The 15,781-nt window shown below is 36.4% G+C and overlaps 2 protein-coding genes and 1 pseudogene across 4 annotated transcripts; all 3 read left to right on the forward strand.

The window, feature by feature from the left end:
- Positions 1-6,150: 6,150 nt before the first annotated feature.
- LOC135583065 (small ribosomal subunit protein uS10y) lies at positions 6,151-7,993 on the forward strand. 2 transcript variants are annotated; one of them, XM_065098918.1, is made up of 4 exons: positions 6,151-6,268; positions 6,345-6,500; positions 6,587-6,700; positions 7,689-7,993. In XM_065098918.1, exons 2-4 carry the CDS (start codon positions 6,377-6,379, stop codon positions 7,829-7,831), a joined length of 381 nt encoding a protein of 126 aa, XP_064954990.1. In that variant the 5' UTR covers positions 6,151-6,268; positions 6,345-6,376; the 3' UTR covers positions 7,832-7,993. The 2 variants fall into 2 exon arrangements, with proteins under 2 accessions (XP_064954990.1, XP_018679107.2); XM_018823562.2 differs by having other exon boundaries at positions 6,231-6,500.
- Positions 7,215-7,302, forward strand: LOC135608662 (small nucleolar RNA SNORD36; annotated as a pseudogene).
- Positions 7,994-8,744: 751 nt separating the features above from the next.
- On the forward strand, positions 8,745-12,292 carry LOC135607248 (subtilisin-like protease SBT3.10). Of its 2 annotated transcripts, none has more exons than XM_065098920.1 (10): positions 8,745-8,902; positions 9,001-9,092; positions 9,177-9,274; positions 9,426-9,587; positions 9,657-10,279; positions 10,362-10,420; positions 10,520-10,780; positions 10,865-10,985; positions 11,229-11,400; positions 11,470-12,292. In XM_065098920.1, exons 1-10 carry the CDS (start codon positions 8,807-8,809, stop codon positions 12,075-12,077), a joined length of 2,292 nt encoding a protein of 763 aa, XP_064954992.1. In that variant the 5' UTR covers positions 8,745-8,806; the 3' UTR covers positions 12,078-12,292. The 2 variants fall into 2 exon arrangements, with proteins under 2 accessions (XP_064954992.1, XP_064954991.1); XM_065098919.1 differs by having other exon boundaries at positions 10,862-10,985; positions 11,470-12,291.
- The last annotated feature ends 3,489 nt before the right edge of the window (positions 12,293-15,781 follow it).

Genomic DNA, 15,781 nt, shown 5'->3' on the forward strand with positions numbered 1-15,781 from the left:
AATAAATCACTTTGAGTATAATCTATCATCACTTTCTGCATGATAATAAATCACTTTGAGTATAATCTATATGATATCAAAATTAACATCATCTAGAGCATAACATTCATGATACTAAAGCATTCATATTTTAACCATTTATCACTTCACGTATGATATCATATTCAACAATATTAATCATTTCTTCCCTTTTGTCATCAACAAAAAGAAAATCATTCAATAATTTATGTAAATATTTTAAACTATTCGAATAAATTTTACACTAATTTATGCGAGCTAGCAAATTTATCAAATGAGAAGTTAAAGTAAAAACTTTGCAAGATAACTCCTTTTGCTTTTTGAAATAGGCAAGCTAGCATTATTGCTTCAAAAGTTCTTTCTTTTGTCAAGAACCAAATCCATGAAAGGATTTAAACCAAATCAAATCCATAATAAATAAGTTTCATTGAATCAAGCTTCTATTATCACAAAGAGAAATAATTCATAAAAAATATTAAAATATACATACTAAAAATTCATGAATCAAATCCCTTTTATTACAAATAGAAGGAAGAAGGATTTATAGGAATTGATTATCACATAAAAGATAAAAAAAATCCCAAAAGTCTATGAATAAAAACTCTTCTTTCAAAAAGGATAAAAAATCCATGAATAAATTCTCTTTGGTGAATTATATGAAAAAGGAATGAATGAAACGATCTCAATTTAAAAAGAAAAACTCAAGTTACAAAAAATAAAAAATCTGAAAAATATATATAGGAATTCATGCATTAAGAAGATTTAACATGCCTAATTCTTAGAGTGTTACATAATATCATCAAGAAATGCATATTGAAAAGCACATAATATTAGAAAGTACATGTATGTTGTACTAACGAGCTTTCTCATTCATTAACAAAAAGAAATGAGAAATATACAAGCTATTCAGGTGGTGGTAAATAAAAATGCCTAAACAGAGTGTCAAGTTATCGATAAATTTACTGTATCTCGGTTAAGATTTGATCTTGACATAGTTCAATTCGATCCGGTCGAGTCACTATGGAATCGACAGATGAGGAGGGTGTTGGTTTTGTTGGAGGTGTTGCCTCAAAGGGACTAATAGGAGGAGATTGACTTTCCCTATATACAGGTGTTTCTGATTTTGGTTCATATAGGGGAGGATTAGTCCTCCTTGGTAATCTAGTTCAAACATAATTTCTTATTATATATCTTAATCTTCTTAATATGTTTCTATTGATGACATTAAATCTATTCAGGTGGATGACTATGCCATGTGCATACATTAGTCTAATAATCAAGCCATCATATGGAAGCATCATATCTTTTATTTATAGTTCAATCATGTTTTGTTGTATCAGATATCCAAAATAGTTGTCATATCATATTATAATCCAATATATTGTTCATAATTATATTTGATTAACTTCATCATGATGGTATTATTTTAGAAGTAGAATATTTATCATGATGTGATGAAATAATTTTGTGGATAACAAGTGTTCAAACGATAAACAAATTTAGATTAAAAAAAGGTACATAAAGCCTTAATCCTAATTGATTCTTCATCTCATTGTCCTCTAAAATAGTAACATCTCATTTTCTCAAGAATTCCTATAATGTTGCAGATTATACTATTCGTAATGAGTATGTGATGCCCTAAGAGATAAGTGGATATCCTATTATGTTCATCCACATGCAAGTTATTGTAAAATAACTGAACAAGTTTAGAATAAATGTGCTCACTTATTTGAAGGATTGGAAGGACATCTAAGTTACCAAACTATTGAATTAGTTCCAAATTACTTAATTCTTTTAGATCTATATATTTTCCTTTATGTATACTTCTAGACTCAAAGTTTGAGAATTTAAGGGCATGTTGAGGAGAATCAAAGAGTATGAAATCATAGGTTTCATATAATCTTCTCTTTTCTTTACCGCTTGAGCATCTTCTAGATGTCATGAGAACTATATATATTATCAATGAGAGAACTATATATAAGAAGCAAGATCAATCAATAAATTTAGAAAAAAGTTTAAAAGATTACCCTTATAGTGATCTCTTAGAGAGTTGAGATTGATCCTTAGATTTGTAGAAGAGAAAGGTTTTGTAGAGGAAGAGCAAAGAGAATGAGAAGTGTAGAAGGGTTTAGAAATGTAGAGGGGAGGTGGAGGAAGGTTTGGGGGCGGTTCTACCATCGACCCTAAAAGCCCTTTTATAGGGCTCAGTTTCGGGCTATGGTACCGCCAGTTGGGCAGTGCTATTGCTTATGGATAGTGTACTCTAGTGGTGCTACCGCTTGTGCACTGCTTTCGACTCATCTTCAAGCTGTAATTTTGTCTTTCAACCATTCAAACTTCAACATTTGACCTTTAACTTCCTAGCAGCCATATTTAACATTCAAGTCAATATCCAATAATATTCAAGCTAACGTTTATGCAGATGATATTAATCCTATATTAGCATTCAAGTCATCACTTTTTTCTTATTGAAAGTGTGAGCTTCGTAGCACTTTTGAGATGTGCAGCCAATAATTTTCTATCTATGTACTTCAATGATTCAATCATATTATGAGACATACAAATCATAAATATAAGAAAATTTATAAAATAATTCAAGTCATAGATAATAGAATCGTAGGAGAATAATAAATAAAAAACTTAAAAAAAAATGAGGTAAAAAATTCAAGATTTGTTTAGATGAATATCCTTGAGAATTAAGAAGATTGTTTCATGTATGATACATCTGAAGTAGTAAACACCAACAAATCATCTCATATGAAAACAAATCTAAAGTTATCATCATCTTTTTTAAGAAATCCAATGAAATCAACGTAGATAGTTTCCTGTAAGATTAAAGATAACTAAGGTTCTTTAGCTTTATTAAAAAAAATCATGCTTAATTATTTAAAACCAAAAGATACTACATAAACCATCGAAAGGTTTATAAAAAATCCTCAAGTTTAAAACATTTTGATTCAAATAATCTTTCATTTTTATTGTTATATTAGCTAGTGAGCTTAAAAGATGAGTTGAATTTCTGATCATGTGCCTAAAGCATCCATTATTATGGTACCATATCTTGCTCCTAGCTTATGATTGTAAATACAGTTACAAGAATGAGAGTTTTGTTTTAGGCACTTATTTAATTTTGGATCCCTCATAAATAGATTTGTCTATGATTTATGGTTCCTTTAGGGATCCAAACTAATTTGTGTGAATTAAACCGTTTAAATGAGCATTTGTAAGCAAAATGATCATATCTTTCACAAAAATTATATTTTTCTTTTGGTGAGACATGTAATGTAGGTCCTTTAATGAAGATAGCAAGCTTTTGTTGAGTATTACTCACAAAACCAATTCCTTCCTTTCTATGAACATGACCCTTAGTAGCAAGGATCATGTTTAAAGATTTATTACCTATTTTAAAATTTTCTAATGTTTCTTCTAGCAACAAATTTTTTTTAAATGATTTCAACTCTTCATATTGAGTACAAGGAGCTAACATATTATCATCATGCTCATTTTTTAATATATCAAATTTACTAACAAGAGAAGCATGCTCATTTTTTAACAACTTATATTTTTTACCGACTAGCTTTCATTCATCATATATATCATTGAAAGAGATAAGTAAATCATCATAAGCTAAATAAGATTTGATTGAGTCATTTACCATATCGCCAAATGCCATTAATGCATAGTTTGTAACTTCTTTTTTGTTGGTTGGCTCATCGTCTTCGGATGCACTTGAATCATCCCAAGTTGCTATGAGCGTTTTTTTTTTCTTTGGTAGCTTCTTATTCACTTGAGGACATTCATTTATGAAGTGCCCCGGTTTCTTGCATTCATGACATATGATTGTGTCCTTTTTGAGTTCATTTTTGTTCTTAGTATCTTGTTTTACAAAACTTATGTTGTTTCTTCTTATGAATCTTTTGAATTTTCTTGTTAGAAGTGTCAAGTCCTCATCATCAATTGAACTTTTGCTCGAGTGATCTTCTTTAGTTTTAAGTATCATATTCTTCATGTTCTTTAGAATGTAGTCCTTATATTCATCATGTGTCTTACACGTCATTTTATAGGTAATTAATGACCCAATAAGATCTTCAAGAGTAAAGTTGTTCAGGTCATTTGCTTCTTTTATTGCCATCACTTTTGGATCCCAATTTTTCGAAAGTGATCTTAGTATTTTATTGACAAGTTCAATATTAGAAAAAATTTTACCAAGTGCTTTCAAACCATTAACGACATCCGTAAAACAAGTGTACGTTTTTCCCATGGTTTCGCTTAGTTTCATTCAAAACAATTCAAAATTATGCATCAAAAGATTAATTTTTTACTCTTTAACCCTACTTTTACCTTCATGTGTAACTTCAAGTATATGTCAAATCTCATGTGCAGTTTTGCATAAAGAAACATGATTAAATTTATTTTTATCAAGAGTACAAAACAAAGTATTCATCGCTTTAGCATTCAAGGAGAATGCCTTCTTTTCTAAATCATTCTATTCGTTTATTAGTTTGGAATACTTATCAAAATCACTTTTAATAATATTCTATAATTCAAAATCCATAGTAAGCAAGAAAATTCTCATCCTAGTTTTTCAATAAGTATAGTTCGTCCCATTGAACATAGGAGGGCGAGTGATAGAAAGTCCCTCATGATTATCGACAAAAGCCATCTTTCTTGGGTTTTAAACCAAATAAAAAGTAACCTAACTGATACCAATGACATTAAGAGGGGGGGTGAATTAGTGTTTTTCTAAAAATTATGTTAAGTCAGAAAACTTCGTTTCGATAAAAAAATATATCAGAAATGTGTTTAACATGAAGAAGGTGTGGAGTGGAGTAACATGAAGAAGGTGTGGAGTGGAGTAAGCAGCCAAGTCAATAGACAATATAAAGAAAAAGCATAATAGAGATGATAAGGAAGAGATCACATTGGATTTATAGTGATTCGGTCATCGTGACCTACATCAACTCCCGATTCCTCCTCGTTGAGGCTACCTGCGTCCACTAACGGTCTTCCTTCGATGGGCGAAGACCAACCACCCTTTTACAACACTTTCTCATTTTTACGAGCTTAGGAGACAACCTTTGCAAGCCTCATACCTCTCTTGAATGATTACAAAGCTAGAAAGAGAGGAGGAGAACTCTTAGTATTTTTTTTAACACTTTTACACCCCAAAATCTTAACTTTTGTTCATATGCTCTTTCATACACGAAAGAGTGGGGTATTTATAGGCGCCCCAATGGCTTAAAAAATGGAGCCAAAAAATATCTCATCCTTGGTTTTTAGGGTACTAATGGTACCATCGCCTATAGACTAACATTGGACGATACCACTACCCAATCTAGTGGTACTATCGCCTGACAAAGCCTTAGAGAATGGGTTATGGCGGTATAACCACCCAATTTGGGTGGTACCACTGCCTAGACCACCTAGGAGGTTGAGCCCAAAGCGGTTCCACCGCCCAGTCTGGGCGGTGCCACCACTTGACATGACTCCAAATAGCTAAATCAACTGGCCCAATTCAACCTAGTTAAAGGTCCAGTTGACCTCTAATTGAGTTAGTAGGATTTCTCCCAAAATTAACTTAAATCAAAGTCCTAACTAGGATAGTTATGGCTAAAACAATTATTCTACTTGCAATATGAGTTGTCCTACACGTCAATGGTTCAATCGAACTCTCGGTGAACTTTCGACGAACTCCTAGTAATCTTCCGACGAGCTTTTGGTGAACTTCCGACGAGCTTTCAATGAACCTCCGACGAGCTTTCGACGAACTCTCGGCAAACCTCCGGCGAACTTTCACTACATCGTTTGATCTTTCGGTGTATTTCCTGATTCATCCGATCCGATGCTTAATTATGGCCCAACTCTAATTCTTCCTTAATCGTTTTACCTTTCTTACGATCGTAGTTAGTCTTACATCACTTATCTCAACACATGAATTAAATTATTAATTCATTAATTAATATCATCATCAAAATTCGAGATTCAACGATAAGAATCCGAATATTTTAGAAAATATAACATATCGCAATGTATTCGAATTATTTTAGTAATATCTTCTTAGATTTTTGTTTCAGAATCAATCAAGTTATCTATGTTTGTGTTGGACCATTTTGTAATTTAAGATCACCAGGAGAGCGCATCTGTAAATTCGTCAGTCTCTCGCACATGAAAGTAAACCCTAAGCCTGTTTCTTGAACGCGCAGGAGTGTGAGACGAAAAAAAGGCGGCGTCGTAGAGAAGGCAGAGAGGGGTACGGTTGAGGTCTTCCTTCACGTATCATCTATTCGTCAGGCCTCCATCTCCGATCTGACGATTTCTAGTGTTAGGTCTTTGCTTCGGTTTGTTAAGCATCGAAACCATGGCGGCGGCGGCGGCTTACGGACCGATGAAACCGACGAAGCTGGGGCTGGAAGAACCCCAGGAGCAGCTTCACCGCATCCGGATCACCCTCTCCTCCAAGAACGTCAAGAACCTTGAAAAGGGTACGCCATGCCTATGACGTTTAGTTGGGTTCTTTAATCTTTTCTTTGACTGATTTCGCCCCTCCTGATCGATTTTGGTGGTTCAGTTTGTGCGGATCTGGTGAGGGGAGCGAAGGACAAGCGGCTGACCGTCAAGGGTCCCGTGAGGATGCCCACCAAGGTCCTCCACATTACCACCAGGAAATCTCCCTGTGGTGAAGGTATTGCACCCTTCCCTTCTCAGAGCTTCTTCGATCTTACCTTTAGTTCATGAGACCTTGTCCTAAACAGTTGCTTCCTTCAAGGCATTGTGTCGGTAACTTGGTGGCCTCAAGTATGATGTTCATATCTGTTTATGTCTTCATTGAGATATATGTTGGCATTTCAAGGTTTCTTCTTGTTTAAATGAAACACGAGAGGCTGAAGTCATGCTTCTCAGTTTTTTCTTGTTTAATTGAAACATGAAGTGACAGACATTATGTTTCTGATATTTTTTATTTGCTTAAAGGAAACATGAAGAGGCAGTCATTATGCTGAGTTAGCCTTATGTCATTCAATGAAGTGGATTGTTCAAATGCAACTTGGAGGCTGGAAAGTGTCTTTTATGTATCCAATTTATATTTTTCATGTAAACCATTAATATCGTGGATGCTTCGTTACAGTTAAAAACAAAAGATCAAAGTTTCATTTCACGGTTGGGTTTCTTGTATGTGGTTGCCAGTAGATGATTTGACTGTGCAGATGATGATAAAAAAAGACACTTTTACTGAGCATTTTCTCTTATGAAGTCTCAACAAATCGAGCTTTTTAAAACTGATGCTCAGTCTAACTATCTATTTTGGCTTTCTACGGAATATTACACTTGGAGTACCTGATGAAGTATTTTGGAGGTTTTAAGGTTTTTTGTGATTTGGTTAGAAAGATGACTTCAGTGCACTTTTGAGAGCCTCTTCCTATATTTACAAATTGACTGTCCTGCAGAATTTCATTTTTTTTGCAACTTCCGAGTGTATGTATGGCTCACGATTTGGATGCAGTTCTGTTCTTACCCATTAAAATGTTGGTCTTATTAATTTACATGGTGATGTTTTGTTGTTCGGCTATGCTGCTGAAGGTTTATGGCTGTGCTTTAGGCATGTTATCTGATTCCCATCATCTTTTTGTGTTTGCTTCGTAAATTTGCTGGGTTTGATGGTGATGTTTTTGCAGGAACCAATACATGGGATCGGTTTGAGCTACGCGTGCACAAGAGGGTGATTGATCTTGTCAGTTCTTCTGAGGTTGTGAAGCAGATAACCTCGATCACCATTGAACCTGGTGTGGAGGTCGAAGTAACAATCGCAGAGCCATAAATTGGTTTATTTAGTTATCTTATGACATTATACCTTTAGCTTATCAATGTTTTTAACAGGCAAGTAAACTCTGGTTTCAGGAGGGTTTTCCAGAGCCATCTTCCATTGTCTACTGTTTGAGATCTATTCTATTTTTAAGTCACAATTTGGTTTACTACTTAATTTTTTTGAGCCTCTTTTATCTCCTGAGGCAAATTGCTCATCGCATAATTTTTACCCAATATTTATATGTTTAGTCCTTAATTTCTGTGCTTTCGACACAAATCTTTGTTTAATGAGTTGTTGGATACGATGCATACTACAGTTGTTATGTTACTGTTGAATCAAGAAACTGGTCGAACAGCTAATAATAATTCGTCAATTTTGAGTTATAATTCGAAGATTTATGGCAGATTAATTTGTGTTGCAAAAGTTAGACCAGCGTCTAATTTTTATGTTGTATATACTTGTAGCAGATTTTAGACAGGCGTCTAAAATCTGCATGCTGTGTAGATTATCTGTTATTATTTGCGGATGTAATCTGTAAGTGGTTCTACCACATTCATCGATCTCACTCCCCTTAAAATCTTAATTGTCAATATTTGAGCTTCGTATGGAAGTCACATGCTGTGAATCCACATGGATATCAGATTGAAACAACGACACGAAAAGAAAAAACAGGCTTCGTTCCTGTCGGAGCCTCGTATTCGACTCAGGGCATACTTCACTGATCAAGAGACTACACGCTGTAGGCTAATAATTCGGTCCGTTTTATTTCTGAGATCTTTACACAGCTCGTATCTAAAAGAATACTATGTCTATTATTGCATTGTGCATCACTCACGTGTCATTATGCTATCAACAAAGTTCGACACCATGGAATCCTAAATAGAGATGTCAAAGCTGGGTATCATAGAGAGTCCATCATCGTCGGTCTGGTGGCTTAATTAATAGGCTTATAAATAGCGGAACTACAGCAACGGAGGAGAGGTAAGTATGGGTACCCATTATACTCCGCCCTCCACCTTTCTACTTCTCTTCGTTTTGGGTTTCTTCCGAATGGAAGCTCTCGGAGACGAAGCATCAACCAAGGTGAGTGTACCTCTATCATCTCGGTATTTGATGTGTATGCATCAATATATCAATGGTCTTTCCTAAATGACAATAAACGGTGCTTTGCTGCTGTGAAGCTGTACATTGTGTGTCTTGAAGAGTGGCATCACGAAGATCCGGAGCTTGTGACCGCGTCCCACCATGAGATGCTGTCTTCTGTGTTGGGGAGGTATATGTTCTCCATCCAACTTCGTCCTCATCTGCTATATGCTTCCTTGCTTACGGGTTAGTTGGTGCACTTGTGTTGTTTCAGCAAGGATGCGGCATTCAATTCAATCGTCTACAGCTACAGATACGGCTTCTCGGGCTTTGCAGCCAGGCTTAAGGAATCCCAAGCAGATCAAATTGCAGGTCCTTGACACATATATCTAATGTTGTGCGCTTCAGGTGCACAAGTTTATGAGACCAAACTAAGAAATTAATTTATAAGCAATGCTTCCAAAGACTTAGGTTATTGGTTGAGCACACGATGATGAAGGGTTGTATTGTCGTTTCGTACTAGTCTTGCCGGAAGTAATGAGCATCGAGCCTAGCCGCGCATTTCGTCTGCAAACTACGCGAAGCTGGGACTACCTTGGTCTAGGTTATCAGCATCACCAACCGCCAGGACTACTTGAGAGAGGCAAGGAAGGCGACGGGATCCTCATTGGAGTTGTGGACACAGGCAAGCATCAGCAATTCTTCAGCTTATTGGGTAATTGTCAATTCATCTTCTTGGCTTAACCTTATATAGGCATCTGGCCGGAATCGAGGAGCTTTGACGACAGTGGTTATGGCCCTGTACCATCGCGTTGGAAAGGAACGTGTGACGCTGGCGTAGGAGGCCCCATCAGGTGCAACAAGAAGATCATCGGTGCAAGATACTACAAAGATGCCGTCGATCCATCCAGGATCAGCCAAGACGAATACGAGTCTCCCCGGGACGCCGTTGGCCATGGAACGCACACAGCTTCCACCGCAGCAGGCTCGTTGGTGAGTTTTGCGAGCTTCCAAGGTCTCGGTGCCGGTACAGCGAGAGGAGGCGCTCCTCGAGCGCGGCTAGCAATCTACAAGGTGTGCTGGAAGATGACAGGAGGTGGGGATCGATGCGAGATGGCGGACGTACTAAAAGCCATAGATGACGCGGTGGATAACGGGGTGGACATCTTGTCACTGTCGATCAGTGGGTATGGTTATTTTCCGGCGTCACTAGGCGCGGTAAGGAAGGGGATAACGGTGGTCTTCGCTGGGGGCAACAATGGCCCGGTTCCTCAAACAATCAACAACGCGGTGCCATGGGTCATCACGGTGGCTGCCAGCACTATCGATCGCTCTTTTCCGACCGACATAATCCTTGGAAACGGACCAACTCTGGTGGTACGTACGAGCCCGTGTATCTCTTACCAGATATTGATCAACTTGAAACTTATAATCTTCATCAATTTGTTCCTAACTGAAGGGACAATCAATGTGCTACGCGTCCAGTGCAGGATACAAAGAACTTGTACCTTTTGACAGGTAACGACTGCCTATTACTGTTGTCTTCTTTGCTTTGGATCTCTTTTCACACGTCTAAGAAGAGGGCAAACAGTAACGTGTACATGTAATCCGTTGTAGTTGCTCAGTGGTGCCTCAATATCTCACGCAATTAGCAGACAAGATTGTGTTATGCTTTGATCGTGCAAATGCTGCCGCCGTCGATGCTGCCGGTGAGACCTCCCAGTTGCTAGCGAGATTGTGGCAAGCCGGAGCAAGGGGAGCTATTATTGCACGATTCCCGCGCAGCATCCTCCCAGACTGCAGCGGCATTACATGCGTCCTCGTGGATTATGATGTAGGCGGACAGATAGCCAACTATGCCAGTGTGGAAACTGCAAGGTCTGTTTCCTCGATTTCCATTCTGATCCCCACCCGCGCCGTGCAGTTAATTGGGGAGTCTGACCACGGATAGATTGACAGTAGGAGAATCCCCGTGGTGCGTGTGAGCCCTGCATCCAACATCGTCGGGAGCCAAGTGATGTCGCCGAGGGTGGCAGCTTTCTCCGCAAGAGGGCCGAGTACAAGCTATCCGGACTTAGTGAAGGTATGTATGCAGCTATAGTTGTGTCTCTGTTCATGATAATTATGAAGTCTCCTATAATAGATTGCAAAACGGACCCCTCCCACATCTAAAACTTTGAGAAGTAAAATCATCCTCTGCTTGAAAGCAATGATAAAACCAACCATAAATCCTCTGATAAGCACAAGACGCTGCTGAGGGTCGATCGTAGCTCCACTGGAAAATGGAAAAACAGAGCACTGAGCTCATCCTTTACCTTCTCCTCAGCCTGACATCACAGCTCCGGGAGTCAATATCTTGGCGGCAGTGAGATATGGGTATCAATTTATGTCAGGAACTTCAATGGCTTGTCCTCATGTATCTGGAATTGCAGCTCTTCTCAAAGTAGTGCATCCCCATTGGTCTCCAGCTGCCATCAAATCAGCACTTGTCACCACCGGTGAGTAGGTGTCTCTTTTATCCGCTCATTTGCCAACTCTGACATATTTATGTATGCCTCCGTCTCAAGCCTATACAACCAACGAACGCGGGTTCCCAGTAGAGGCAGAAGCGATTCCTCGGAAGCTGGCCGATCCTTTCGACTTTGGCGGAGGGCATATCGATCCTAACCGAGCCATGGATCCTGGACTTATTTATGATATCCATCCAAATGATTACGTCAACTTCTTTCGCTACACAAACCGTGCATCGAACAGTACTAGTGGCCAAAATCACTTGAAGCTGCCCTCAGGCGCCATTCCTGACCTCAGGAAATCTGGAGTGGGTATCAGCCGTACATATGATCTGAATCTTCCCTCCATCTCCATTCCCGACCTGAGAGAAACGCCTGTGAAAGTGATAAGAACCGTCACTAACGTGGGCGACACGCATGGCCGTTACATGGCCGTAGTGCAGACTCCAGCCGGTGTTAAGATGGAAGTGCAGCCATCTGTTCTACACTTCAGGGCTTCCGGCGAGAAGCTTAACTTTGAGGTGACGTTCACGCCGCTTCACAAGGTGCAAGGAGGCTTCACGTTCGGAAGCTTGACTTGGGTTCATCGACATGGGAAGAATTGGGTACGAATTCCTATCGCAGTTCGGGTCATCATTCGTGATTTCTTCTCCGACACCTCCTAAGATTTAATCCCATTGTTTGCCACTGGTTACGCATTCAAGACATGAAATAATGATGGTCTCTTATGTTGGATACATGAAATAAACCTTTTCACATAATAGTAAGTACATATACGTAGCATTTAGGAAAACATTTGGGTGTATCTGGAATCATTTGAAAACCAAGTGATAATGTCTATCCTATTATGGATAAATTTGATGTTAATGGGAGAAATCCATACAATACATCTCTCTGTTTTGATTGTCTTAAGTGAAAATTTGATCGCGTAAATTCGAGCTTTAGTTCGAGCTAATCGTCTTCCTCTTCCATATTTGTTTTTTATTATATTAGGTTGATTGAATCCAAAATACATCAAATCCTATAAATATATCAAGGGCATATTCAATAAAACTCCTCTAACACTTAAAGTTTGAGGGTTGATGCATCGACAATGCACTAAAAGTGATAAACCAAAAGTATTAACAGGATGTTACTCTTTCTTAAGAATATATATGATTGAGCTTTTTATAGCGTGACTTTGGAATCATTACGCTGGTGGATATGAATTAATGTTATATATGTGTATTCCTTAGCCTAGGTGAAGTTGTATTGCATCAAATCCAAGAAACATATAATAGATACGATGGAGTTGTTAACATTTAGAGATCATAGCTGCATCAGTCATACTTGACGGAAGTGACCTTGAGATGTCATCCTTCGATATATGAGTCATCTGACTCCCCCCTAAGTATTTGTCACTTGACTCTAAGATATCTATCACTTAGTTTTAAGGTATAGATCACTTGATTATATGGTGTGAGCCACCTTATGTTGACGTGTTGATTATGTTATTATTATTTTATTAATCTATTTTGTCAAATTGACCTATCAACTACTTTGACATGATTGATTTGATAAAATTGATCAACGTGACCTTAAATACGAAGAAAAAGAATAATGTCATCGAACACTTTATCGTTCAATCAAATACGAAAAAGGAGAATGGTCCCTGACATAATGTAGCATATAATATGTGACAATCTTGATTTTTTTTTTTTTTTCAGATGAGTATAATGAGAAACAATAATTGTATAAAGAACTGCTGCAAATAAAAAGCCACGCAATAGCATTTGACTTCAAGTTTTGGGTTTGGTATAGCAACGTTTTATGTAAAGTATATTACTTTATGGGTGAGTGAATGGCCGACATGAGAAAGTTGGACGACGACAGGGATGGAAATATCACGGTAACAGTAGATGCTTTTTTTTATCATCTTCTTGTCATGGCATCAATTGGTGGCTGCTCCATCAATTGAGAATCGAAGCCACGTCCGTTGTAAGCATTGATAGCAATAACTCATGAATCTCCATTATCCTGTTTGAGTCTTCAAATTGCAAATTAATATACGGAGGTATATATTTCTTATGGTGAATATATATTTAAAAATATTTTCTAAAATAAGATGGTGTCAAAGCACAAGAAAGTTTGAACAGAGTAAATATTTTCCTACAAGATATAAAAAAATATTAGAGATCCTCTAACATTCGTTGGCTGACATAAGTTTCTGATAGATGAATGACTCTTAACATTAATTATTGTTATTTAATTAAAAATAGGTTATATAAGCAGGATTCAAAGTTCGGATTTTATAATGATGTATTAAAATTTTACACAACTAAACTGACAAGTGAGTGACGTCTCATTTAGGGCCAGTTGATTCATTGTCCTTTTTGTACCTATGGCATAGTAGATTGTTTTTCATTCCAAATTAGGATATGAAAGATGCCGGGAATGTGTGTTGCACGACTAATATGATATATTTCCCTTATCATATAATAAAATAATATCCTTTTATTTTCATTAGTCTTTCATGTCAACAAAGTTATCCTTGGCTTAATTCATCACAAACAAGCTATCATTGACCATCACCACCATCGGTCATGTGGCCTCATAAGCTTATAAGTAGCGCCATTGCAGCAACGCTTCTCCTCCACAGCCACATGCAAGATGGGTTACCAGCATCTTCTATCCTCTATGCTTCTACTTCTCTTCCTTTCAAGCTTCATCCAAATGGCAGCACTTGGACGTACACCATCATCGACCAAGGTCCATGAGCGTCTCTCTATCATCTTAACATTTGATGTCCACGGACTAACATCTCAACGGTCTCTTCTGTGTAGCTTCTGTACATAGTGTACATGGGAGAGAGGCAACACGAAGATCCAGACCTCGTGACCTTATCGTCATTGAGCTTGAGGGAAATAATATAGATTTGAGGGACTCAATTTTTTCATAATAACTTACAATTTAAAAACCGATCTTCTCAAAATAATTCAATTGTCAACGACTTGATAAATGTATGGAACTATTTAAGAAGTGAATAATTTAAATGAGAGCATGATGAAATTAAGTTATGATAAAAGTATTAAAAACATGTAAATATTTAATGAGAAAAACATAAACGAAGCTATAATTAGCAATTTCATGTTTACGACATAAAAATTCTAAGCTTTCGATATCCATAGTTATGACATTAAATTAAACTCGCTAATTTAATTCCCAAAAATTTGCTTGCCACCTCAATTAAAAAGGACGTTCACATACTAAAAATATATATACTCTCGTAAGCTTGATTTGTTGGAATTAATGTGGCTCATATGATTTTTTTTATATTTAATGATAATTTAATAAATAGTTAATGAGAAAGAAAAACCTAATTTGAGTTGTCATATCCATTGATGATAAAGAATATTGCTCATATTAATTCTTAGTTGATGTCTTGATGGAAGACATCAAGACATTTGAACATGGTCCTTCACCCTCCATAGATCAGAATAAGATATTTACATTAATAACGTATGCCAAAGTACATTATTTAAGAAAGAGAAACCAAAATTTCAGGAAATTTAGACTTTCTCAAAAGATAAAATTTAAGACATTTTTCAATGCATCAAGATATTATATTTCAATTAAAGATTCTTTTCATGAAAATAACTAATTCTAGTGCACTATGATGTTTTATTTTGTACATGAATAAAATTGCTTATACATCGTATCAGAGCTATGATTTCAGATTTATAATTTTTTTATTATCGATTAAAATTATGATTCTGATAATTTATGTTAATTTAAATTTACAATATAAGTCTTAAATATTGAATTTAACTTTGTTTAAATTATACTGATCATGAAAGTCATGATTCACTCTTTATTTTTTTAATGAAATGGATGACTATAAGACATATTATGGTAATGAATTAGATTATAAAATTATAGTTTTATTTCATATATTATGAGTTAAAATCGTGAGTAATTTGATATTCATGTATTAAGTGTTTTGTTAGTCACCAAGGTGGCCAAATATTGTGATTACATAAAGTTCATAAAGAAACTATCCATGATTTCTGGATGCTAATGAATGGCTTGATGGTAACTTTATAATTATTACATTGATATTCATAGTTTATAAGAACTTTCAGGATCACCAAAAGGTTGATCTATTATTTTTACAACTCATGAGTGCAAATATAATAATTTATATATTCAATTATATTTTATATATATATATTTAAATGTAATAAATATATCTGATTTGAATATATTCAATTATCAAGGGATGACTTTGACATTTATTTACAAAGTCGCCCAAAGGACGACTTTGTAATTTATGAGATAATGTTTAAACTCCAAGCATTAAAGTGAGAGTATTTATCATGTATTATTCGTA

The sequence above is a fragment of the Musa acuminata genome, chromosome BXJ2-3 (genome assembly GCF_036884655.1).
Source record: "Musa acuminata AAA Group cultivar baxijiao chromosome BXJ2-3, Cavendish_Baxijiao_AAA, whole genome shotgun sequence".
Taxonomy (NCBI): Eukaryota; Viridiplantae; Streptophyta; class Magnoliopsida; order Zingiberales; family Musaceae; genus Musa; species Musa acuminata.